Source organism: Stegodyphus dumicola, chromosome 9 (genome assembly GCF_044657685.1).
Source record: "Stegodyphus dumicola isolate Sdum_Otavi_A_Nest chromosome 9, ASM4465768v1".
NCBI classification, from domain to species: Eukaryota; Metazoa; Arthropoda; class Arachnida; order Araneae; family Eresidae; genus Stegodyphus; species Stegodyphus dumicola.
This window is the reverse complement of record NC_140776.1, coordinates 146,707,114-146,732,502: the sequence shown is the minus strand read 5'-3', so window position 1 is coordinate 146,732,502 and position 25,389 is coordinate 146,707,114. Positions and strand designations below refer to the sequence as shown.

The following is a 25,389-nucleotide window of genomic DNA, read 5'->3' as shown; positions in this document are numbered from 1 at the left end:
TATTGTTATTTGTAAACAATATTCTGTTTTCGGTGTTTCAGGTTAAACGTGTGGGTGAATTAACTATTGAAAATGAGCTCATCTTTTGATGTGAAGTTATTTTGGATGGGTACCTTATGTGGCATGTTCTCATCTTTTATACCAATAGTTGTTAAAATGGTAATTTTGTTATATTTGTCTAGTTATATTAATAAACAAATTTCGATTTTGCATCTTAGCTGTTCCGAGATTATGCTGCCCTCTTAATATATATATATATATATATAATATTTTGCGATTTACTCTAAGAGCTTCATATGGGAATGTGTTATTTAGATTTTTTATCCAACAGAGTTAGAATATTTATAATCTTAAAGAGTTTTTGAAATCTTTGGTTTAATGTTGGTGTTTTGTACTTTAAAAATCCCAGTTATTATTTAAAAAGCTAAGATCCGGCTTAGGGTTATAATATATAAATAAATAATAACTTCAATTATATTAAAGTTCATTTTGTTATTGCTTAGGATTCATGCGTATTGTTTTGAAAATTATGTAGTTTTCACCGTTGAAGTCCAATTTAACTCACGTTTGGAATGTAATAAACATTCTTAATTTATTCAGAAGAGTTATAACACCTTTAAGAAAATCTGAGGCATGCTACATTTTATTAAATTGAAAAATGCGTAAATGTTCTAATTTTATAATAGCAATATAATTAGAAACGTGAACTGTCGTGCTTTTAATTATTAATATAATGTGAAAACGGTGTAGCTGTTTTTATGTTTATATTAATTTAAAAAAAGTAATTTACTCACTAGCCCTTCATTCTATAATTTTTCAGATTTTAAAAATGTGAAGAAGACTAAATAATCATTATTTGGAATTACAGTTGATTTGGCAGTTGTTGAAGACTTGTCTACAAAAACCACAGGATTAAAATATATTAGTTTTGTATTTAATTTAAACAAAAGGATATTGCCATTAATCAGGAAAACTAGTTGGAATTTTTCTTTTTTCTTTACAATGCAAAATGTGTTCTGAGATATTTTGTATAATAACGAGGGCTGCATATTAAAAAAAATATGCTTCTACAATTTAATTTCATGTCAGATAGCATACAAGAGTATTTTTAATTTAATTTAAATATAATTTAAAAATTACCATATGAATAAAAATGAAAGCATGAAAATTGTAAGTAAGAAAAAAAATACATCTCTGTTATGTTATATCTTTTTTATTCTTTTACGATAAAAAATTTTCATTGGAGTAACATTTTTTATTTAATACATGGGATTTGGAGAAAATCTTTATGTAAGGAAAGAGTATGTATGCTTCATAAATTCTTTGTTGATCTTTACAATATGGTAACTGGTAGTTTAGCGACATTTTGGAGGCGATAAAGGTTACTACCTGGGACTTTGGTAATAATGTGAGCAGTACTCAGTTCCGATTACGCATTATTTTGTGTGAGGGAAATGAGAGATCATGGGATATGTCATGTGATATTAATGGACGAATTACGGTTCTTTAATCAGGAAAAAATCTGGAAATTTTGTATTTGGCTTTATTCTGTGTTGTGTGAAACAGTGTTCGGGAATTTTTGGATCCCATGGCTGTAACTAAAGTGAATTCGAAATGGGTATTTATGTATGTATTAATTTAATGTATGTGCTCATTTATATTTTAAGTAGTGTTTTTGAATTTAATTATATTTTAATTAAATGATAGTTATTTTGTGAATTTTATGTTTGTAGGAATTTCGTATACATTTTAGTTGAAGTAAACGTGCATGGAAATAATTTAAATATCTGACACTAAGTATTTGTAATGGTTGCGGTATGAATTCGTTGGTGACGTGTATAATGTAATAGATGATTTAGAGGTAAAAGTTTTTGGATATTTTATTTATTTTATATGTGGAAATATTCATATTTGGAAAGGGTAAATAGTTTTTCGCGATCAGGTAATTTCATATATGTTCTTTTTACCGGGTTTAAAGATTGAGAAAATTGTCATGTATTTTCGTGAAATTTTTCTAATTTATGAGAAAAAAGCAGTGTACATGGATATAGTGAAGAGTGTGCGCAATGCCATTTTTGTGCAATTCTGGGATGTTTTTTTAAGTAAAAATAAGTCGGCGTGTAGATGGTTTATGTGTATGTGTTATTTTGAAAAACGCGTAAGGAGTATGGTATTGTGCACTTTTTCCCAATTTTGCAGTGAATATTTGTCATGATTAAGCAGTCTTGTTAGATAAAATTTCTAGCATAAGTGTAATTCGGCTAGTAGATTGTTGGAAGAAGTGTTCAGTAGATAAAAAGAAAAGAAACATGTCTTTACTTCATGAAGACAAAATGGCGGCAGGAAAAAAAAATAGAGGGTTGCTGTAGGAGAGTTGGTCGCCAAATTTTCGCCAAAAAAACGCCAAGTTACCATAATGTAAAGATCAACCGATATGGCTGTTAGTAACGAACATACTGAGGGCCTGGGTTCGAAACCCAGAGAAGGTATGTATGTTTGTAAGCAAATAGTATTTGTGCAGCAAGAGGGAACTCGAAATACACAATGAGCCGAAATTCTCTCGAAAGGTTGATGGTAGGGGAGGAGGGTTGGGAGACCTTTGGCCTGCACCCAGGGGTATTCTTTGGAATTTCATTTAATGCAGTAGCTTAGCAGTTATTAAAGCCTGTTGATGCCTTAATATGCACTTGAATGCACTGGTGCCACCATTGGTTCAATGTGTACCTGTATCATTATGTTCTCTAAGAAAATTCAATGTGCACTTTTATAATGTTGATTGAATTTTTAAATTTTTCTCCTTATAGGACAGCACATGTTATTTGATTTTCTGTAGCAAGTTATATTTGCCAGATTTCAGCTAAAGAACATACTTTTTTCATGAATTCATCTCAGCTGCAAGAAATGAATTTTTAGGTTAATTATTTCAATAAATAATGAAAGAAATAAAATGATGCATTTTTAAAATGTTTTATTAGCAGTATGTACTTTAAGAACAAGAACACTTTATAAAATTCAATGAAAATAAATTTAGTGGCAACATTAGTGCATATATCTTTTTAAAGAAAATTGTTTGGTATGTATTGTCTGGTAAAACTATATTTGATGGTGCCCCCTTGGCGAACTTGGCGATTTTCGGTGGTACATGTACAAAGAGTTTATGCAATTCTTTGATTTGTTATTTTAGCTTTGTTTAATGGCAATTTTCATGCCAAACAGCGCTGCTAAACAAAGCCAAAATAACAAGTTAAAGAAATGCACAAACTCGGTGTTCATGTACACATTGACCTATTTTCACTTAAAAAAACATCCCAGAATTGCACAAACTCAGCATTGCACACAAAAAATATATAATCTCAATAAACTGTGTTTTAAATCAAACAATGAAATAACATAAAAAAGCACTATGCACTACACAAAAGAAATAGCCACCTACATTATTTAAAAATTTCTCTGTCTTCAGTCTGTGGCACACAAAATTCCTAAACAGCATCCAAAAACTTTCCTCAAACCATGTTCCTTTTCTAATGGAAAGCTTTATATGGTGACCATTTGAACCTTTCTTGCAACAAACCCATTCAAAGACATCTGAACGATCTTTACATTCGACCATCTGCATTTCCTTTGTACAAACAGTACACTTATATTTGCTACTAATTAAACCTTCATTTACACACCAGTCAATTAATGCTTCCTCCCATTCGTTCCAAATCCTATAGAAATTTCAAATTATTCTTACCACATTCAGCCGTTTTATAGTGTAAACCACAAAATAAGCAACTTCCTAACCAACATACAACACACAAACAAGCCCTTACAAATGTTTTCCCATCAGTCAAATTCACGCAACCAATTATGTCATAATAGGGTTATCATAACATTCAACTACTAAGGTTACCATAAATGAAACAACAACTTGGCGATAATCCAACGGGCACCCTTTACTTGGGTTCCCATAAATGAAACAACAACTTGGCGAGGGCACCGTCAAATATAGGCTAGCCATATTGTCCTATAACAGTAAAGATCCGAACTTTTTTTTAAAATGTAGTAGTTTGAAGTTTTTTAAAGTAGGAATTTAAAAATTTTCTGTTGTTCATGGATCTTATGGTCGGATATTAAAAAAGAAATAGAAAGGAAGGTATTTATTATTTCATTTTTCTCTGTTAATATAATTGACTGTTAATTTGAGAAGTTGAACTAATTGCACACTTTTAGGTGCTGAAACTTGTATTCTGAAAATAAATTTGCAGAGGTGCAGAAACAAGTATAACGTTGAATTATGTCATATTATGTTGTAATAGATTTTGCATTTGAACTTCGTAAATATACTTTTATACATAAAAGCTAATAGATATGTAATAGTGTGTATATTTTTTATTAATATTAAAGATTATGTGTTGTGATTGAAGAAATTGCTAAGAAATTTTCATGACTTCTATTTTATTCAGATCTTGCAAGTTATTAACAGAGAAACTGAAATGGAAGCTAATCTAAGAAGACAAGTTTGTGATTTGAAAGCAGAGTTGGGAAGCATTAGTATGGTTGATGAATTTGCAAAATATGCAAAAATAAAAAGAAAAGTGAATAAGGTGACAGATGAGCTTTCGCATCAATGTAAGTATTTGATGTGCACATTATATCTGAAATCAGATTACATATATTCTATGTTATATTCTACATTTGTTAAGTAATGTAATTGTTATTTGTCTTTGCCTTTTTATGTAGAATCAAACTTTATTAGCCAAGATTAAAAGAAACAGGAGAAAACTTTAACTAATCAAATATTAGATTTATCAAAGAAACATTCGTTTCAGATTTAAACATTTTGGCATTCAACTTATCAGAAATTTTGACTTACTAAAATCTGAGTAATCGGAACCATTGTATTATGAACAGTTTAAGAATTTAATGCTTTCAGTACTTGTGTAAGATAATATACTTGTATACATAATACTACTAATATACTTGTCTAATATACAGGGTGTACTGTAAATTTTGTGACAAATTTCTAAAGGAGATAGGGCACATTATAAGGATTAAGAATTGCATAGGAACCTATATGCAGAAATGTTAGGGGTAAGTGGTAGCAGAGGTAGAAGATAGGAAAAGAAGCAAGAGTAATTAATTTGAAACATTTATTGGACAGGAATACAAATGGTGTACAACAGCTTGAATGTTACAACAGATGCTTGAAGTTTGCACCATTAGACGGCAAACATGCCTGACACCGATGGACCATTTGAATGCTGTGAATTATTTGATCTTTCTGGAGCAGGTTCTTCCCAATTTGCTTGACGATGTTCCACCAAATGTGAGGCACAACATGCAATTCTGACATGATGGGGCCCCTGCTCATTTTGGACTGGATGTTCGTAGCCATTTGAACAGACCATTCCTGTGTCAATGGATTGGGCAGGGTGAACCAGTTCCCTGGCCTCCACGCTCACTGAATTTATCAAGCCTTGATTTCTTTTTGTGGAAAACCATCAAAAGTGTCATGTATCACGATCCTGTTGTGTCTGAAATGGATCTCATGGCAAGATTTGCCTGCGCAGCTGCTACACTCAAAGAAACTCTCTGTGTGTTTGAACATGTCTGGCAATAAATGATCCGTTGGTGTCAAGCATGTTTGGTATCTGTTTAACGTACAACAGATTCAAACTGCCATTTGTATTGATGTCCAATAAATGCTTCAAATTAATCACTCTTGTTTCTTTTCCCATCTTATGCCTTTGCTACCCTGGCATTACTGGGCATGGGTTCCGATGCAATTCTTAATCCTTATGATGTGCCATATCTTCCCTATAAGTTTGTTGCAACATTTACGGTACACCATGTATAGTCTATACTAGTCTGATATAATACTTGTCTAATATAAGAGACACTTGTATTACAATGATGAGGTAATGATGCTGTATGCCCCGAGTATGGCTACCGGATCATAACATTAATTGCATTTGTAATGTACTGATATAGTGTCACTCTGAATACAGTGTCAAATAAGCTCTGCATAGTAAGTGGCATGCAGTAGGAAAAGAAATTATTTTAGTTCCAGATACAAATTTGGATTATGTAAGTAGGGAAGTGAAAATTTTTCTGTTTTCTATCCAAGCGAACAAAATATGTCATAAATAAGGTAAATTTAGCATTTGGGGTGTTTTTGACAAATGGTTTTCAAGTTTGACTTAACTACGGTTGGGACACATGTCCCAGCCGTAGGTAATGGTGGGATACATATGTCCTACATGTAGTGATTGACTTTATAAGCACACTCACTATTCTGGAAAACTTTACTATATGAAATAGATTTTACATCTTATGCTATAGGGTAAAACATTCTTTGCATAACCCAACATTACACGTTGAGCAACTCATATTTGTTCTTTTCTGTGTGTTCATTTGTGTACAACAAGCACAGCAGCATCTTGATTTTCCAACTATTGGAAGATGATCCCCAGCATTCAGGAGATTCTAAGTATTTTTTAACCCAGCAATAATTTTTTAAACTTGTAGTGGGACATATATGTCCCATTGGTAGTCAAAGGGTTAAGACATAAAAATCATAAAGTCCATTAACACCTGTTTAACAAGGTTTAAGCCAATCATGGAAGTTGCACATCCATAAATGTGTAGCTGACACAGTGAAACTGTCAACCTATGTCAAATTAAAGTTTTCATTGCTGTGATGGTTAGTTCTTATACTAAGTGGCATAAAGTTACAGCATTTAAGTTAACTACTTAAAGCAATTTTTCTAATGTAGCAAGATCAGGTTGCCTAGGAACAAAGCTCAGCTTAGACCACTTATTTTAAAACCACCATGTGAACGAAGCTGTAGGGCGCTCACCTACGCCAACTTTATCAGAGAATAACAACAAATCTGTCAAAGTCGGTTTCCTATACTTGTGAAGTTCCCAGACGGTTTTCAAATATTAAGATTGCATTGTATACAATAATCATAGATTTTAGTATTAATGCTATAAAATGCTGCCATTTATTAGTATATAGGCCTTTACATCATTAACAAAACAAAATACTGGCTTATTTATCATGGAATTCTGGTAGCAGTAAATTTCAGTGATTGAGTATATCTAAATCCTCCCATTCATTGACCATTTAACTATCAGTGAAAAAATTTACGTTTTACTTGCAGGTTTTTTACATGTTTTTCATTTGTTTTAAATTTAGATTTATAATAAATACAATTTTCATTGTTTTTCACTTGTTGACTAAATACCTGAATAAGAAGGTTTTAATGGTACTTCCTTAGTATAGTAGCCCCCAAAATTTAATAGTTAATCAACTGAAATGTAACATGTAGCGAGGTATAAGAACACATGACGAGATTCAATGAGCTATTTCGGTTGACTAGCGATTCAGTCTTGGGGTTCGTTATAATAAGGAACTACCATTTTAATTATTGTATTTCTGGAAGAGTTTTTAAATAAGAAATTTTATGTCTTAGATTCTTTCTAATTGATTTCTTTTGTTACTTCACAGCTGATATTAGGAGTTCATATACATTGAAAGTTCGTTTTATTGCAACTGCTGCATTGTATACCATTATGGTAAGTTAAAACAGGTACAGGAATCCTCAGTTATTTTACTTTGTAAAGGTGCAGAATTTGATTTGTGATATGTTCATTATACTTTTTTTATTATTTTTGAGCAGTTTTTGTTAAATTTATGTTAATAATTTAAAATAAAGATCTATGATTATTTATTTATCTACCGACTTCAAAAAACTAAAAGTGAGCTTAATAACTGAAATGTTAGTTGAAGACAAACACAACTGCAGACCTTTGTTGCAACATGACTTATTGTTTGTGATATAAAGAGAATGAGTCTAAATATTATTGACAAATTTATAGTGCATGTAGAAAAGTTAGTATGACAGCATATGAATGGAAACCTATGATCATCTGTGTTATTCTGGGTCATGAGAAACCTTTGATTGTAAATTATTGCAGTACAGTGGTACCACAATATACATCTGCTTTGAAATATATCCAACTTGGTGTACATCTCATTTGGATGTAGAAATGTTTACTTGAAATACAGCTTGAGTTCAGTGATTCATGACTGTGCTCACCATCGCTTTTAATCTATTTTCATGATAATGCTACATCTGACCATAAGTGTAATTACGAGGGTTGGAACTTTAATAGTGGCAACTATTTATTTACAAGGAATACAAAAGTGATTCATGTCACCATATTTTACAGTCCTTCAATATAGTCGCCAGCATTGTGTACAACCCGCTTCCAACAATGTGGGAGTCGCAGAATACCTGTAGCAGCGCCTGTTTTGTTGATAGTTTGAATGGACCGGTCTACTGCAGCAAGAATCTCAGGAACAGTTTGAAAGTGAGTGCCACGAAGTGGTTCCTTCATCTTAGGAATTAAGCCATAGTCAAAAGGGCTTAGATGTGGGGAGTATAGTGGATGTTAAAGCACTTCCCAGCCCCATCCCTTGAACAAATCAGTCACAGCTTGCGCTGCATGCGGCTGAGCATTGTCATGCAAAATGAGAGGAGCATTCTGCAGAAAGTGTCACCGTTTTTTTCTCAAAGCTAGTCGGAGATTGTGCTAAAAAAATGAGCAGTAATACTGCGCAGTGACGGTCTGCTGTGGGGGAACAGTATCCGTTAGGATGACACCATCACAGTCGTACACGAGAATCACCATAACTTTCACAATGCTGGGGTTCTGGCGAAATTTCGAACGTCGTGGTGACCCATGATGACGCCATTCGTTTGATTGACGTTTCAGTTCTGGCTGGTATGATCGGGCCCAAGTCTCATCCAGCGTAATGATACGGCGTAAAAAAGCATCTCCTTCGCTCTCATAGCGCTCCAGGTGGGTTCGGGCAGCATCGCATCGTAGCCATTTCTGCATTTCTGTCAATTGATGTGGAACCCATCGTGAAGCAATTTTTCTCATGGACAGGCGTTCCTTCAAAATGTGCAGCACAGTCGTATGCGCTAATTCTGTTTGTCCGGCCAGCTGACGAATCATTTGGCGGCGATCACTGTCCATTAGTGCGGCAACAGCTTGCACGTCTGCATCGCTCACACTCGGACGACCTGGCCGCAGCATGTCTGCCACGTTTTGGCATCCTTCATTGAATGCTTTCACCCATCTTGCTACGGTTCTGTAAGGCAATACAAATTCCCCGCAAGCCTCTTGAAGCCCTTGATGACACTGTCGTGCTGTAAGACCTCTGGCACATTCAATATTTATCCAACATCATTGTTCTTGTTTTGAAAACATCCTGACAACACTTACTTTAGACTGCAAGCTAATACAAGAATCCGTTCTTCGCATCACTCCGCATGTGCATGACGTAGGCAGGGCGAGTCTTTTTGCTGAGAGGTAAGATAGGTATGTAGTTTACGTGTGGTATACGCGATATTCTTTGGTTTTGTTGCATAGCGTTTTTTCAGCTGTGTTGCCACTATTAAAGTTCCAACCCTCGTACATCTGTTGCTACTATTCAGTGAACAATCCACACTATAATTCTTAATATTTAAGTGTTTTTTTTCCCTTATGTAATTGTTTTAGTAAATTCATTAATAGAGTATTAGAAATGTTGATGAAAGGGTCAGTCAACAAAGAAAATTGTCAGGCTCACTGTGAAGGTGAAAAATTAGATTGCTGAAAAATATGGAGATAGCTAGCATATTTGAGACTTGCCTGTTGCATGCAGTACACCAAGCACAATGATGTCTATGATTGTGAAAAACAAAGATATAATTTTATCTAATTATCATTGTGAAGGAAGTCAGTTTGATTACCAAATAAAGATCAGAGTTATTAGCATATTGAAAATTTGCTTCTGATCTGGAAAGCAAAAAAAGTTTATATAGAGTGCCGTGGGCCATGCATCATTTATGTACAGTAAATATTTCATCCATGGCATTTGTATTTTAGTTTTGAACAGTGTCATAATTATAGCAATAGGATTTTTTATAAGAATGGATTAATTCATTTCCTTTATTTCTTATTGGAAAATAATCATGTGGTATACAATCTGGAATGGATTAATGATATATACCAATGTAGTATTATTGTGAAAGGATTTTTGGCACTGTGGAAAGGCATTCAGAAATTGTAACATGAATTGACTGTAACTTTTCATTGTTTTATACATTATTTTTGAATTATATTTAAACTTCCTATCCATGTGTTAAGATGTCACATAATTTATGAAACATCATGTCGCAGTTGAAGTTTATTTGAATACTCTATAATACATATGTTTGAAATACTACAGAAAACATATCTTGATGCAGGGCCTAATTTCATGTTAATATTGCTTCATTCATGCTTCTGAAATGTAGTGCAGTAGATTATACATCAAATTAATTTGATGACCATGATTTTGTGTAGATTATACTTTTTAAATTACTTTTTATGGCTTATGATGGATGCATAAAGTTACATTGGTGTACTCAGTGTCAGGGCATTAAAAATGTTAAGCATTTTTTTATGATTACTAACTCATAATTAAGCTTGATTTTTATTATTATATTCACCAGGTGACAACAAGATATATTTATCTTGCATTCCCTATGGGATTGAAAAGAGATGAGGGTATTTTTTGATATAAAGTATGTATAGCCATATGTATTTAGACATCTGTAGAAGGCATCTATGAGTTGGCTTTTGGTGCATGTATGCTAGAAAATATTCTAGAAACATAGATGCTTTTAAATTAACATTTAGCCTCTTAGCACCAAACATAAACAAAAATTGTCATGAAATCTTACTAGATGGTGTCAGCGCTATCGATACATAATGCTTTATGAAAAGAGTAGCTATATTGCAGCTAATGAAAGATGCTGAATTTGAAATATTCTGTGTTTTTTTAAAGCAAAAAGAGATTGATGTGCACATGGGGAGAATGAAACTGTTGTTCTCATGTACGGAAGAATCTGTTTTTGTTTAAAAAAACGACAACAGAGAAATATGTATGTTTGGCATCATAAACTAAACAGTATACATATTATTATTATACAGCTGTTCATAATGTAATATAAATCGGCTATCATTTTGGCTATTATAAGTATATAGCCAAAAATCATATATTAAATCATAATATGCTATCATAAGTATATTTGGACCTTTTACATGCACTTGTTGATTTGTATGCTCATACTCTTTCATGGCATTCACTATGTTTCACACAAAAATTGGGTGAATTTTATAATGCATCAGCTAAAATCCACAGACATATGATGGAATGACAATGTTCTCTTTTGGCACAGCAGTTCCCTCTTACGATGAAAAGTTGCAGCAACTGCTGACATGTAGTTTGCCACTTCACACAATTCTGTGAATATGTGAAAAGTATGCTTATATTACGAAAGGCAGTCATTGCCTGTTCAACCATTCATGACTATCTCTTTCATTTAATCATCCTGCTTCCATCATCTATTGACAAACTAAAAATATTTATTACAAAAATACTCACGCACATGCATGTGAGGTATCTATAAATATATATCTAAAAAAATTATGTATATCTTGAATGATGATAAAGTTTGTGTGACAATTTGAGCAGTTTCATATGCTTCTAGACTTACCTTGATAGTTAGCTGCCTAGGTGGATCTTTATATATATATATAGAGAGAGAATATTCAATAGCACATCGGGACAGGGTTGCTTTTTTTTTCCAGGGGGTCAAAAGCTTAATCTAACTACTTGTACTATTTCATATCCGTTAAACTTGTAAGCAGAGGAAATTAAGTGGCTTATCATCTGTTAAATTGTATATATATATATATATTTGGAGACACCTTGCTTGTATTGTTGTGTTTAAATGATTGTTCTTATGGTAACAAATGTTTGATATTTTTTGTAATTTTGATATGCACTCTATAATCATTATGTATTGATGGCTGTACTAGCAGTAAAGATATCACTGAGAATCTTTAAGGAAATGGATTAATTGCTCATTTTTTGTACTAAAATGATGAATTCAAAAACTGTTAGCAAAAGAGCCTGAAAATGCATACAAAAGAGTAAATTTATAAACAGAATTGAAATTATATTATGAAATGCAGACTCTTTCTTTTCTCTCTTTTTTTTTTTTTTTTTTTTTTTTTTAACTGGAAGTGATTACAAAGAATGATTTGTATAGTTCTCTTCTATGAACAAGAGAAAGCTAATTGGCTTTGCTCTTTCTTATGTTGTATAGTAGTGGGATGGGTAGTTTTTTTAAATTTTTCCAAGTATATGTTATTTCAGTAGAAAATTCCATTTTCCACATGAGATCAGTGTTTTTCTTAATTTTGAAAAATATTTAGATATGAAGATTTCTTTTATTTTAGCTAATTATTTACAAATGGGGCCAAATGAGAAATTTTTTTTAACCTAATATTCAGCCCAGAACTAAATATATATGATCTGAAAAATTATTCTACATGTAATCTTTCTCACACTAAAATATAATAAAATAAATGCATGCAGGTCATAAAAATATGCAAATTATTATAATGGTATATAGAGCATAAGTACATATATAGCATCTGTGAAAGGGAAAATTATTCTTGTAATAAATATAGTGTAATAGAATTAGTGCTGAGCACCTTAGAAATGTTGTGTATTAGCTTATCAAATTTTTATGCTTGTTACCAAGATAATATTCAATAACTTGGAATTTTCTCTTCACTTTATTTAGCTTGCCATATAATCCTTTTTTAATGTGATGTAAATCTGAGAAGGATTACTAAGAAGTTTAAATTTGCTGTTTTAACTATGCATTATCTCATTACAAAACATAATTTTTTTAGGTAAAATTTTATATTTTCTGTGTTAGACTGTGTTTTCTGTGTTAGACTAAAGTTTTCTGAATAGCTATACTGAAATTTCTGACTTAATCTTACTAGTTTTTAAGGTACAAAATTACAGAAAAATTATGCATGTTTATTTAAATCATCAATACCTTGCATTTTATATTGAGTTTTTGACAAGTCATAATGTATTTTTTTCTATGTTCTTCATAGGTCCTTTATTTATGTAAAGAACAATGATCAGTCAATAGTATATTGCTCCTTTTGTTTGCTTGCTAACTTTTTGCTTTCTTTTAATTAGCTTCGTAATTCTTTATTCACAAACAATCCTAGATTTATCAGCAAAAAGCTGAACAAGGTTCTGATTTATGACCTCATCTGAGTTGAATGCTATGCCATGAAAGAAATTTTGAAGAGAGCAAAACAAGTTTGATGTAACAAGATCAAGCTTTCATCCAAGACAACACTTTTCATCCAAATTCCAATAACTTTTGTCAGGTGATCAAACTTGAGTGTGGTCTCTATTATCAGGATGGAATCCAGTTCTTATATAAGTAATGAATTCTGAAAGTTTCTGGAAGTTGAATTTATTGAAACTGTACAGTTGGCAACAGCACACAGTTGAACTGATTTGTTGGCTCATTGGTAGAAGCTTGGACACAAAACCATATAAAAGTTTGATCACTGACAAAAGGTATTGAAATTTAGATGAAAAGTGTTGCCACATGTATCATACTCACCTATCTCGTGCCTTCAGACTTTCATATGTCTTCAAAATGTTTTTTTTTTGCTGTATAACATTCAATTCAAATAAGGCTGTAAATCAGCATCTAGTTCGGCTTTTCACCAATAAAGCTAGGTTCTTTTGTAAATGAGCAATTATGAAACTTATTGAAAGAAAGTAAAATGTTTTCAAACTGGAAAATATACCATTGACTGATAATTATTCTTTATATAACTAAAGGATCTTTGAAGAACATAGAAAAATTTGTCATGACTTTTCAGGACATCATGAAATCATGACTGTCATGAATTTTAGCAATATTATAATTGCTAAAATTGATTTGTTGGTCTGAATATTCATTTGCAAATTTCTATATTATGTTTATCATTATTTATTTGATTTATATTTCTTAGATTTATTATTTAACACTGTATTGTGTTTGTTACTTTGAAATCTGATTTCTTAATTTTTGTAATTTATTTTATGTTACTGAAATAAAAAATGTAACTCATTTTATTTGATTTTGTAGTTTTATTTTGTGTTAATTTCATGTTTCTGTTAGCATCTTTTATGAATTTACTCATTTTCATGAAATCAGCATGGATTTAATGCATTACATGGAAGAGACTGCAATCACTGTAATATATAAAGCATAGTTTTGCCATCATAGTTAAGCTGTATTTAATAAGGCTGCATGTAATATGTTAAACAAGCCTAGCTACACCATTTTTGGCATCCTAGGTAATCAGTGCTCTGTATAGATTGAATTGGATTCTTTTGTTTATGGCAAAGCACGTTGGGGTTATCTTCTTATCTGTATACTTAAATATCTTAACAATTCAAAGCAACATATGCTTTTATTTAGTTGTCCCTTGTAACTTGTACCCTCTGAAAGTTGGCTACCTGTGTCAGCTGACCTTGATGCTAAACTATGGTTATTAAGTATTTAAAGAGTGCAGGGCATCATCAAATAAGCAAATAAACCGATAGTAATAGATCTTACCATTCTACATGAAGTATGGCAAAATTTATTAGGTATGTGATAATGATTTTATAGGAAAGTATTATTTTATGCAACAAATCATCACATTTTTGTATGGATAGAGGTTTGGGAGCTGATCATAAGATACTGTAATAAGTTTTTACATGTATCTATCTCCCTTTCAGTTAAAGAAAAAAAAAGCTGTTTTTGTTTATGTATGATATCTTTTATATATTTGTAATAATATAAAGCATTAACAGCATAAGATTCTGAAGCATATCAAAGTAATTGAGTAAAGGATAATGTGATTGATTTGTGATAGTACATGCATTTGGTAATAAAATTAAAATATTGTATAAAATTAAAATCTGTGGTATAAAATGCATGGAAACCCAAACTGAGAAATGCTAATTATACTGTATTTATAGGGTTTTGCAATAGTGTTCTTATTATGGAATTACAGAAAAGTACCTGTAGCTGTTTTGCCTGAAAAATGGTTGTATCCATTAGCTTCTGTATTATCTTATCCTTCAGGTGTTCCTGGTAAGTATTTTGTATAAAGTACTTTTGAAAGGAAAAGTTAATACAATTAACAATAAGATAGACTTTAAATTACATGTATATATAAATATATATATTATAACAGTAAGGCACATTGAAACTACATTAAAATATTTCAGTAATGATCATACCAAAAATTTTAAATATCAAGAAGAATTAGAATTTTCATGATATTCTTAATGGCAGTGTTTTTTTCAGGGGGAGGAAGGGAATTGTAAAGTATTGTACTTACTTTGTTCAAAAGTATTTTCAACAGTGCAGTTAATATGCAATTGATTCATTCATACATTTTTTAATAACACAAACATTTTCAATATTAAAAAAAAATTACACAGCTCTAACAGTCTTATTAAAAAGTGTTTTTAAATTTAATTAATACTTATTAAAGTTATTCAGTATTTAAGTATTTTAGCAGTCTATGTATTTGTGAAATGGTCATGCATTAAATATGCATTATTTGATGAACTTTAACATTTTCTTCTGGAAATCATTTATATGTCATAAAACTCAAGTTTTTGTATTTTAATCAGTTTTACATTGTAAGAAATATAATCAGGGCTGAAGGGGGAGGGAGACAGAAAAAGTACCAGAATCGCAAAAAGTAGAAACAGCATGTTGCAAAAGTAATAATATTAAATCTTATTTCTTTTCTATATAATAAATAATCTGTTTAGACTGAAATTTTGTATTTCTTAAAAATAATATTATGATGTGTTTATGAATATATGGAACTAGTCCATGCTACGGTATACATCATAACTCGCTTAAAAAAAATTTCAGTAGTGAAAATCGAAGTATGAAAATTAATTGCAGCATATGGTAAGTCTAAATGTTACTTGCTTCATAAATGAAATTACTTTATATGCAAAATATAGGGTTTGGCCTATTTTTCACTCTGGCCATGAAAATTATGCTTATTTTATCTTGCCTTTTCTTTCTGTAGTTTGGTGAACAGAATTGGAAGGTGAGCAGATGAATGTATTTACAGACTTTTTTCTGTTACTGTTTTTAAAATTTGTGTATTTTTCATCCATTTTGTTACTTTTCCCATTTTTTGCATACTTTCCACATTTATTAAATGCTGCCAAGAATAGCAATAAATTGGCAACAGTAGATCTAATGTAAATTATGTAAATTTGACAAAAATGAAGTGCATGTGCTATTTGTTTAGTCACTGCAAAAGTAAACATCCGTCAGCATACAAAAAAGATAAGAGCATATTATTTTGAAATAATTTTAAAGTATGTAATTGCAATTCTGTTAAGATGATTATTGCTGCTACACTCGTTGTTGTTTATTTTTGGTCTAATTTCAGTATATCTTGTTGCATTATCGATTCATACATTTGAAAGTTGGACTGATATTTATGCTAATGACAACTTGATTATAGTTTATTCTATTTGTCATGAGAAAAGCTGTGATTAGGCATTGTTACTGTGCTTTATTCTTGAAAAAATATATTTACAATTTTTAATTTTCTGACCACAGGAAAATAACAGCTAGACCATGTTTTAATATTAATACTCTTTTATTTGAAGGACCGAAGAAGATGTTACACCGTTCTTCTAAAAAAGAGGCATTTTATCAAGTATGCAAAAATGACCACGAAATGAAACTTTTCAGACTTCTCAGAGTGTTTAAAAATGAATTATACGATTTAAAAAAATCATAACTATTCAGCTTTTAATTTGTTTTGATCAAATAATGTATGGGTAGAAAGAGGGAAATCTTGTGTTGCATGCAGTTGGTGACAGGTAGTGCTAGCACTCTTTTCTCTCCCTCCACTTCAGTGTTGTCTAGATGGCAACTAGACAACAGAAATTGTTCTGTGTTTTACACATTGCAAAGTATGAGTCCATAATAATTGTGTAGCATGCTTTTTGCTGAAAAGCTGGAAGTGGGCCACATTTTGATTCCCCCCCCCCATTTTTTCCTAAATAATTTTTTATTTACGAATGACTGAGGAAAATGCTGTATCATTCTTCTAGAAGGACACACTTTATTTCACATGAACTTGGCGATAATCTTGGCAACATTATGATTTGGGCCCTGAAAAATGGGAGAGTACCGTAATTTTTTTTACATCTTTATCTTTTATATTCGTTCATTGTTTGCCTGTTTCTATACTAATATTTATGTATTGTTTGACATTTAAAAAAAAGTAAAAATGTTTTCTTTCCGTTTGCTGACCTCATATATTATGACTATGTATAGGGCTTAAAGGAGATAAACACTTTCAAAGTTTTACAGAAGCAAGAGTTTCAATAGCATGGCAGAAATGCATAGTTAAAGGAATACTCCCTAAATTTATATGGTTAAGGGGACAGTTTTTTAACATTGTAGATATCAATATTTGTGATATCCCAAACACATTTCAGCATGTCCATGCCAGCAGTTGTAGCAGTTATTATAATGCACTGTTTCAGATAATTCAAACTTGTAGGAAAAGGAGGAGCAAAAACTTGGTCCTTATCCTTGCAAGAATTCACATAATATAAAATCTGGGCCTCTTGGTAACCAACAAGCCAGAGCTAAGTTCTGGTCTATGTCGCCCAGATGGTATAGTGGTTAAGGAAGCTGACTGCAATATCAAAGGGCCTGGGTTTGAACCCTGGAGAAGGCATGGTTGTAACTGTACATTCCATCATAGGAGGCACAGGTGGCCCACCTATTAGGTGCCTCCATAATAAAGTGACCACCACTTTTGGTCTTAGTAGCGGCCAAGCCGAAGTCAGCCGAGGGCCTGTTATTGATTTAAAAAAAAAAAAAAAAAAAAAAAAAACACTTTCTGGTCTATTGAGAGGCAAATTTTTGTCTATAACATGTTTTAAAATTACAATGTACAACAGTAATAAAGTTCCATTTGCTAATTCAAGCACACGAAAAGCTTACTTCTACTCGATTAGTGGCCGTTTTACTTGACTGATACCAAGTGCTTACATGATTCTAATACCATGGAAACAAAAGAAAAGAAGGGATCGTACACTTAGAATTACTCGACAAAATGGTGTTAAATATTTCTTAATAAAAACAAACACTTTTTGATTTATAACATTTAATTTGTGTATTTCATTTAAACTTATACTATTTACATAATTAGAATATGAATACATCAGAATGGTCAGATGTTTCAGCTTTCTTCAGATAAAAAGTAATTAGATAGCTAACATGGAAGTTTTTTCCCTCCATTCTAGAAAATGTGAAAAAGATCAAGCCGTATGATATATCCTACTTTGAATTCTTATTTTTAAATCTTAGAGACTGAAGTGTTTTTTTATTGAAATAAAACATCAGTGTACAGAACTTTTGTTGAATTCCTAAACATTGATATGAAATGTAGAAAAATGAAAATATGGAGATAACATTAAAGTGCATCTTTTATCTGAAAGACCTCTACAGCTGCATGAGTTAATAAAAATTAATGAGCATAGTTGTTTTGTTTTATCAATTGTTTGGCTTGCAATTTACTTCTCTGAAACAAAAAAGGATACATAATTGCCATAATGTGAAAATAACACAGAATCATTGGGCATTTAGCCTGAGTTATTATTTTTTTACTTAAATGTAAACTTTACTAGAAAAAGAAAAATTTCTGAGTTGTAGCCAGTGAAATAAAAAAAGGTTGATTAAGTAAGATATATAGAACATATCAGTATACCAATGACAGGTTCATTTCTGTCATACATTTATAATATAAATACATTTCATAAATAAATAGGTATTCAATCTCGTAATAGTAGATTCCAGTAAAGCATTTTATAACAAAATATGACTTTTTCATTAATTAGAATTTTGAATTGAAAATATGTTTTGCCTTGTGTTTATACCATAATATAAATTTTTTACTCTGTTGATCATTAACCATTAGAGTTTGTCAGTTTATACTCAAATGCCGTTTCAGTGGCTAATCAAATGTAGCTGTTCATTAAGAGCTGAAGAACTTGAGCTGCCATCTGTTGAAAGAAACTGAAATTTCCTGAGTTACATAAAGCAGATTTTAATCGAAATTTAGTTTCAAGCTTTTTAAAATTATTGACCTGCTTATTACTTTTGTATAGTTTATTTACAATAATGAAGTAATATGTATAGTAATGCATCTCAGATCCAGAGTTTAAATTAGAGTTGTTATATTTAATTGATTGTAAATCTGAAATACAAAACTAGATTCATATAATATATTCTCCATTTGAAATCTTATAGAAAATACATGACAGTTTAATGTGATACAGCTGTTATTAAAATTGGAATCTTCTGAATCTCATTGCAATTCTGAAACTACCATAAAATTGTTTATTTATTTATTTTTTCAGTATATATTTTCAACATACATTTTATGTTTTATAGAAGGAAAAGATTTTTGTGATACAAATCTTGAGCATGAAAAGGATTAAAATATTGATAAAAAAATGTTTAAAATGCATTTTGAAGAAAATTTAGAAGTTCATCCCTGTGAAATTGATAAATATTATGAAAAAATAACGGATTGTTTGCTAAGAGAAAAGTCTATAAAAATTTGAATGGAATCTATAATATACTTGCTGATTAAAGTTTTTATTTCCATTTTGGATACAGGTGTAAACTGGCATGAAAGAGAGATGGTGCCTTTTGGCAGTTGATGTATAGTGCTTTCAGCAGGTACCAGGAGTAATATAAATTTCAAAGCCAGGAAACTGTTTATTTAAATATTAGAGAAACAAGGTTAAAAATATTGGAATGCATTATTCTTTTCTATTTGCTGTTCTAATAAGCACTTAAGAATATATACATTTAGGCAAGAATCAACTCTACTTTGATGTTGGTTTTGTAGAAAATCTTCGTTGATTTTGAAGGAGACGTACATGTGTCATCATCAAGAAGTGAAATGTTCTGCACTACAGACCGGAAGTATGTTATTTAAATAGGTGAAATAAAAAATAGCTAAAAAATAAATATAGAAAAGGAAGCAATAAAATGTAATATTATCTGTCATGCAAAATAGAGTCTACGATTCTCTGTTTTCCAAAATTTCGCTCGATTTCATTTGTAACTGAGGTATACAAAAGTTCGAGAAGGACGAGTGGAAAACTAAAAAAGTTAATAAAATGTATAGTTTTCCAGTTTTAAATATGGGCTATACTACTTGGAACAAATTTGGTTATGTTTCTTGGCATAATAATGATATCTGTTCCGATGATCTCAGAGATCACGTGACTTATGTATAGCTAATGTAAACAAACAAGGTAAATGATCTCAGAGCCCATGTGATTTATGTATAGCTAATGAAAGCAAACAAGGTCGTGCTTCCTGTGTTCTCTTGCAGAATGTATCTCATTTGGTTAGAAAATTAATTTTCATATATATTGTCATCACCAAAGGTGGTAAAGCCACCTCTGGCAATTATACAAGCTGATACTCGTTGGACATGGAGTCTATAAAGTTGCCACTGTCCCTCTGCGATAAATTGTGCCACAAATGGAGCAACTAGTCAGCGAGTTGGGACATATTTGTACACGGCTGAATTTACCTGCGCAACATGTCCTTTATGACACGCGCAGATAAATAATTCTGCAATTTTTGTTGTATTAGCGTTTTGTATTTTCTTTTTTATAACAAGTATAAACCAGGGTTCGTACAGTCCTTAAGAGTCCTTAGATTTTTTGGAATTGATTTTTGGTCCTTAAAAGTCCTAAAATTTGGCCAAAATCAACAGAGGGTCCTTAATTTTAATATTCTGAAATTTCTGTCTGTTTTTACGACTGTCATTTTGAGTGTGAATTAGCATTTTGAGGAATATTTTTGGCGATTCACTGCCGTATATATGGTAATCTTTTGAATGGATTCATGAGTTATAATTTATTTCTATTTCTAATATGAATGATGGGATACTCGAGTTTCTAAGCAAGAAGTGAAACATAAGCATTTCGAAATTCATTTTTTCTAGTAAAGAGCTCTTAAAGAACTTTTTGCTTTTGGGGATGTGAATAATATTAGTTTCTATAGAAACTTTTTAATTTCAAAATCTGAGAATTATTCGACGATTTTTCTAAACATCGTAACATTGATAAATTTTATTAAAATAATGGTAATATATTGAAATTATATTTAAAAATAACATTAAAATATTTTTATTTTTCACTGTCATATTATAAAGTTTCATTTTGGCAACTTATACAATATTTTCAATCTGAAAAATAAACAAGGTATAAAGCTATAAAGCACAATTTACGAAACAGCTCTTAGCAAAAGCAAAATTAGCTATGTAATTAATTAAAAATGTCTTGTTTTTAATGTTTTCATAGTAAAGAGTTTTTCCCATGTAATTGTCTCAGAATATTCAAAATTCTCAGAATGTGCATCAGTTTTCTCTATAAAATTAATTTTATACTTTTTCCCTCCTACTTTTTTTCCAAAATATTTCTGGCTTTTTCTGTGACAGAAATAGTAGGGATAATTTTTCTTTATGATTTAAGACATTGCAGCTTAGAAAGTTTAGAAGGATTTGAAGGCAAGATTTATAGACTCACGATTCTAGAAGATTCAAGATATATGTGACAAAATGAAAAATGTCTCCATTCTATCAGCACATAGTGGATGTATTTTACAGAAAGTTTGCAATGAATTTCTTAATTTTGGGAGAACATCTGGAAGAAAATGAAAACATAATATTTGAATGTATTACTTCTGATACTAGAATCTTAACATGTTTATCTTCTCTACTTTTCACTAGACAGAAGCATGGAAAATATCAAAAATGCTTGTGATCTTATCACATGGGAATGCATTATAGAAAGGGATGTTTTTATTAATAAAGAAATTGAAAACTTACAATTTAAAATATTTGTCTAATATTTTTTAATGCATCATACACATAGCTGGCACTAGGCATTTTCCCACCTGATGTAATCTCTGGGGATCCTAAATTCTGCTTCCAATGCTTGCTCTAAATTCTAAAAGTTTTGCCATTTCTAGATTTTGTTGTTCGGTGTGTCACTAAATTCTAGAAATTCTGCCACATCAACTCTGTAACCGTCCTTTACTATATATATTTCATATTGCTTCTGAATGTTCATATTACTAAAGGAATAAAATTAGCCGCTTTTTCTGTACATTCTAAATGCATTTAGTGTTTTTTAGAATAACGGAAATCCTTAATTAAATCCAAAAATTCTAAAATGAAAAGGAAACGTGTTGAAGAAAGAAACTGAGTACGTAAAGGAAATTATTCCTTAAAGATATGTGCAGTTATTACCCAATTGTTTATGATTTCAACCTTTACTATAATTTTCCATTTCTGTTTCCTCATATGATAGAGTTATTGAGCCAGATTAAATTACAATTAAATTATATAATCTTTGACCACTAGTCCACATTATTAGTTTGAATCTGACTGTTCTTGTTTAATTACGTCACTGTGAGCTGTAATTGATTTTGTTAGCATCAGAACATGCCTTTATGTTCTTTAAGTTCTTTTTAAACAAGAGGCTTATTTAAACCTTTGTCTGATATTGTAGTTAATTTCAGACATAGCGATAATATGCTTCACGTCTGTCGGGGTTTTGGGCTATTTAACTTTTACCAGATCAATTTAACCCTCATAGGTACATTATGGAGAGTTTGACAAGTTAGGAGATGAAGCACGCAGAAACTAGTGAGAGCATTGGTTTGCATATTGAGACAAATCTCTAATTGTTAGAAAAGATTCTTAAAAGAGAAGGAAATCGATATAAACGTTCAAATATGACTAACTATCATAAGTGTAAAATATTTAATGCTACTTGATAAGTTGCTTAGTTTATTTTATTCTCAAACTTATTAACAATTATGTTAATTAAGTCATGTTTAGGAATAATGTGTACTACTTAGGGATCTGTTTTATTTTTAGGATGGTATTACAAAAGTGAAATTTAGGCATAGATAATATCTTCAATTGAATTTATTCAGTTCCCGTTTGCTCATAGGTCCTTAATTTTTTTTACTAATGGTACTTAAAAGTACTTAATTTCCATGTGCAGAAGTGTGTACGAACCCTGTAAACGTTTAAATATAACTGTAGGGACCAGGAAACAGATTGCCGTATTATGTGCAATATAATATAAATGCACAATTCACTTCCTGACTTTGAATTTCTAATCAAACATTTAATATTAGGCATATGTTAAACATAATATATTAGGCATATATTAGAAAAAAGGAAACACAGAAGTCTTCTGTTGCCCAGCATTGTTGGTCAGAAAAATCACACTTTCCACTTTTCTGCAGCCAAAATTATTCAAAAAACAAGTTCCGTTGGTGAATTAAATTTTCTAGAGGCATTTCACATTAAAAAAAATCTTTCTGTTCTAGTTAACGATCCGAATTCCAATATCTTCAGCCTTTAAGAAAATTATATTTTAGTTTTCTTGTTTCATCAATAGATGGTGCCAGTAGCTTAACTCCTGTCTAGCCATTCTCAGCTTATCTCTTCACTATATTTCATCTCCTTCATCTGCCCTTTGGCGGCTGAGGCTGATGGTTCGCTAAAACCATCGAAACTAGTCCTTGAAAAGTTGCAAATATAACGCTGATTTTTGTGCATTCAGTACTTGTCAAATGAAATACTGATATATATTTGACAAAAATGCATTTTAATTCGATGTAAGTCATTTGCTACAGGTAACAAAACAAGCCATTTTTATTTTTAAAAAATGCATACGGTTAACAGCACTTGTTTGGTATTGCCTTTGCAAGAGCCTGCTTCCCTCTTCCCAACTATTTGTTCGAAAAATTTTTTCGAGAAGTAGCAACAAGGGGAAGGCAGAAGGAGAAAAACCGAATGTTATGTGTCGATTTTGTGCCTGTAAAAACGAAATTTATTCTATTGTCAGTTTGCTGCATAAATAATTAATATATAAATAATAAAACTGCTCTTATAATGCAAGACTTATGCATAATTTATTTTGGAATATTTAGCGATTTTTTTTATTTGAATTGAAATCAGTTTGATTATGTTTAAGCATTTCATATTATTCCTTCTTTATGATACCATAATTGAATTAAATTTTAATCAGAAGGAAAAGCATTATTAATACTTGAATAACATAAAAAGATTATGTATAAATGCGTGTAATTTATATATATTTTTATTTTAGGTGGTATTAGTCTGACAGCTTGGTTATTTATATCTGGTTCATTTGGAAGAGTTATGGCTACTTCATTAACATTGTAAAATTTGTAATTAATTAAAAAAAATTTTGCAATATCATAGTCATTTTATACAAGTCGTTTTTTGTAAATTTTCTTTTTGTATTCTATAACTATTAAATTATGTTGATAAATCATTAAAACAAACTGTTGTTTTTTTTTCTAATTTATCGTTTGTTACATTTCTGCCTCCTTCAGTATTGATAAAATATGCTTATAAGCTTGACCTTAATTGTAATGAGAGTCAAAGATCCAGCAAAAATTTCTTGTTAAACCATTTCATACTGTCTTGGCAATAAGTTAAATCTAATCGATATTCTTAAAAACTTAAGATTTACAAAATTGAAAATATTGTAATTAAAACTGATACAATGACATAAGAACATTTTTGTTTTAGCATATTTGTAAAGAGTGTAGCGTACTTTTATCAACTACCATTTTTTTTTAAAATTTCAATATTACGTATGTAATACTAAAGCAGTGTATTTTTTTTTAAACTGGGGGTAGTGACATATCAAATTGTAATAAAAATATTTTGATTTTTTTTGTTGTTGTTAACGAAGTTTTAAATTAGTGTATGTTTCAGAGGTTTCTCTATAAACCTCATATTTTTCTTTATAAGACTTGATTATTAAAAATCTTTCAGTATTAACAAAAATGCATTTCTCATTGAAATCTGTATGAACGCAGCAGTGCTGGTTCAGTTAATGGATATATAAAGGCCTCCAACTCAGAGAATGCTAACATAAATATTCTTTTGTTGTCATAAATCGTATTTAGAATAAGTTTGTCACTTTTGTTCTTATTAAAAGTTCTTTCAATCTAAAATATTCAGTATGTTTGGAAAAAATATTAACTCTTTTTTCTAGACATTTATTATAATAATAAAAAAAAATAGTTGCTAAATCGCCTAGAAGCAGGAAACAATAAAATGAAAAGATGTTTACGACGTAGCATTTTGCAATTTTCCAAAATTTCATATTTTATGAATCTCATGATCGATTCTTAAAACGAAAATATGTAATAATAAATAAATAATTAAATAAATAAATACTTATATTTAATTAATTAAAATAGGTATATATATAAATATATAAATATGTAATAATAAAACTCCATAGTCAAGAATAGACTTAAAATTCTAACTTTATGTTCTTTTCACTTTTAA

The 25,389-nt window shown here is 30.6% G+C and overlaps 1 protein-coding gene across 1 annotated transcript; it reads left to right on the top strand.

Annotated features, from left to right (window-relative positions):
- Positions 1 to 24,279, top strand: LOC118193814 (guided entry of tail-anchored proteins factor 1). The gene is made up of 5 exons (XM_035364964.2): positions 1 to 159; positions 4,449 to 4,614; positions 7,499 to 7,566; positions 14,930 to 15,044; positions 24,170 to 24,279. Exons 1-5 carry the CDS (start codon positions 73 to 75, stop codon positions 24,244 to 24,246), a joined length of 513 nt encoding a protein of 170 aa, XP_035220855.1. The 5' UTR covers positions 1 to 72; the 3' UTR covers positions 24,247 to 24,279.
- Positions 24,280 to 25,389: the final 1,110 nt, after the last annotated feature.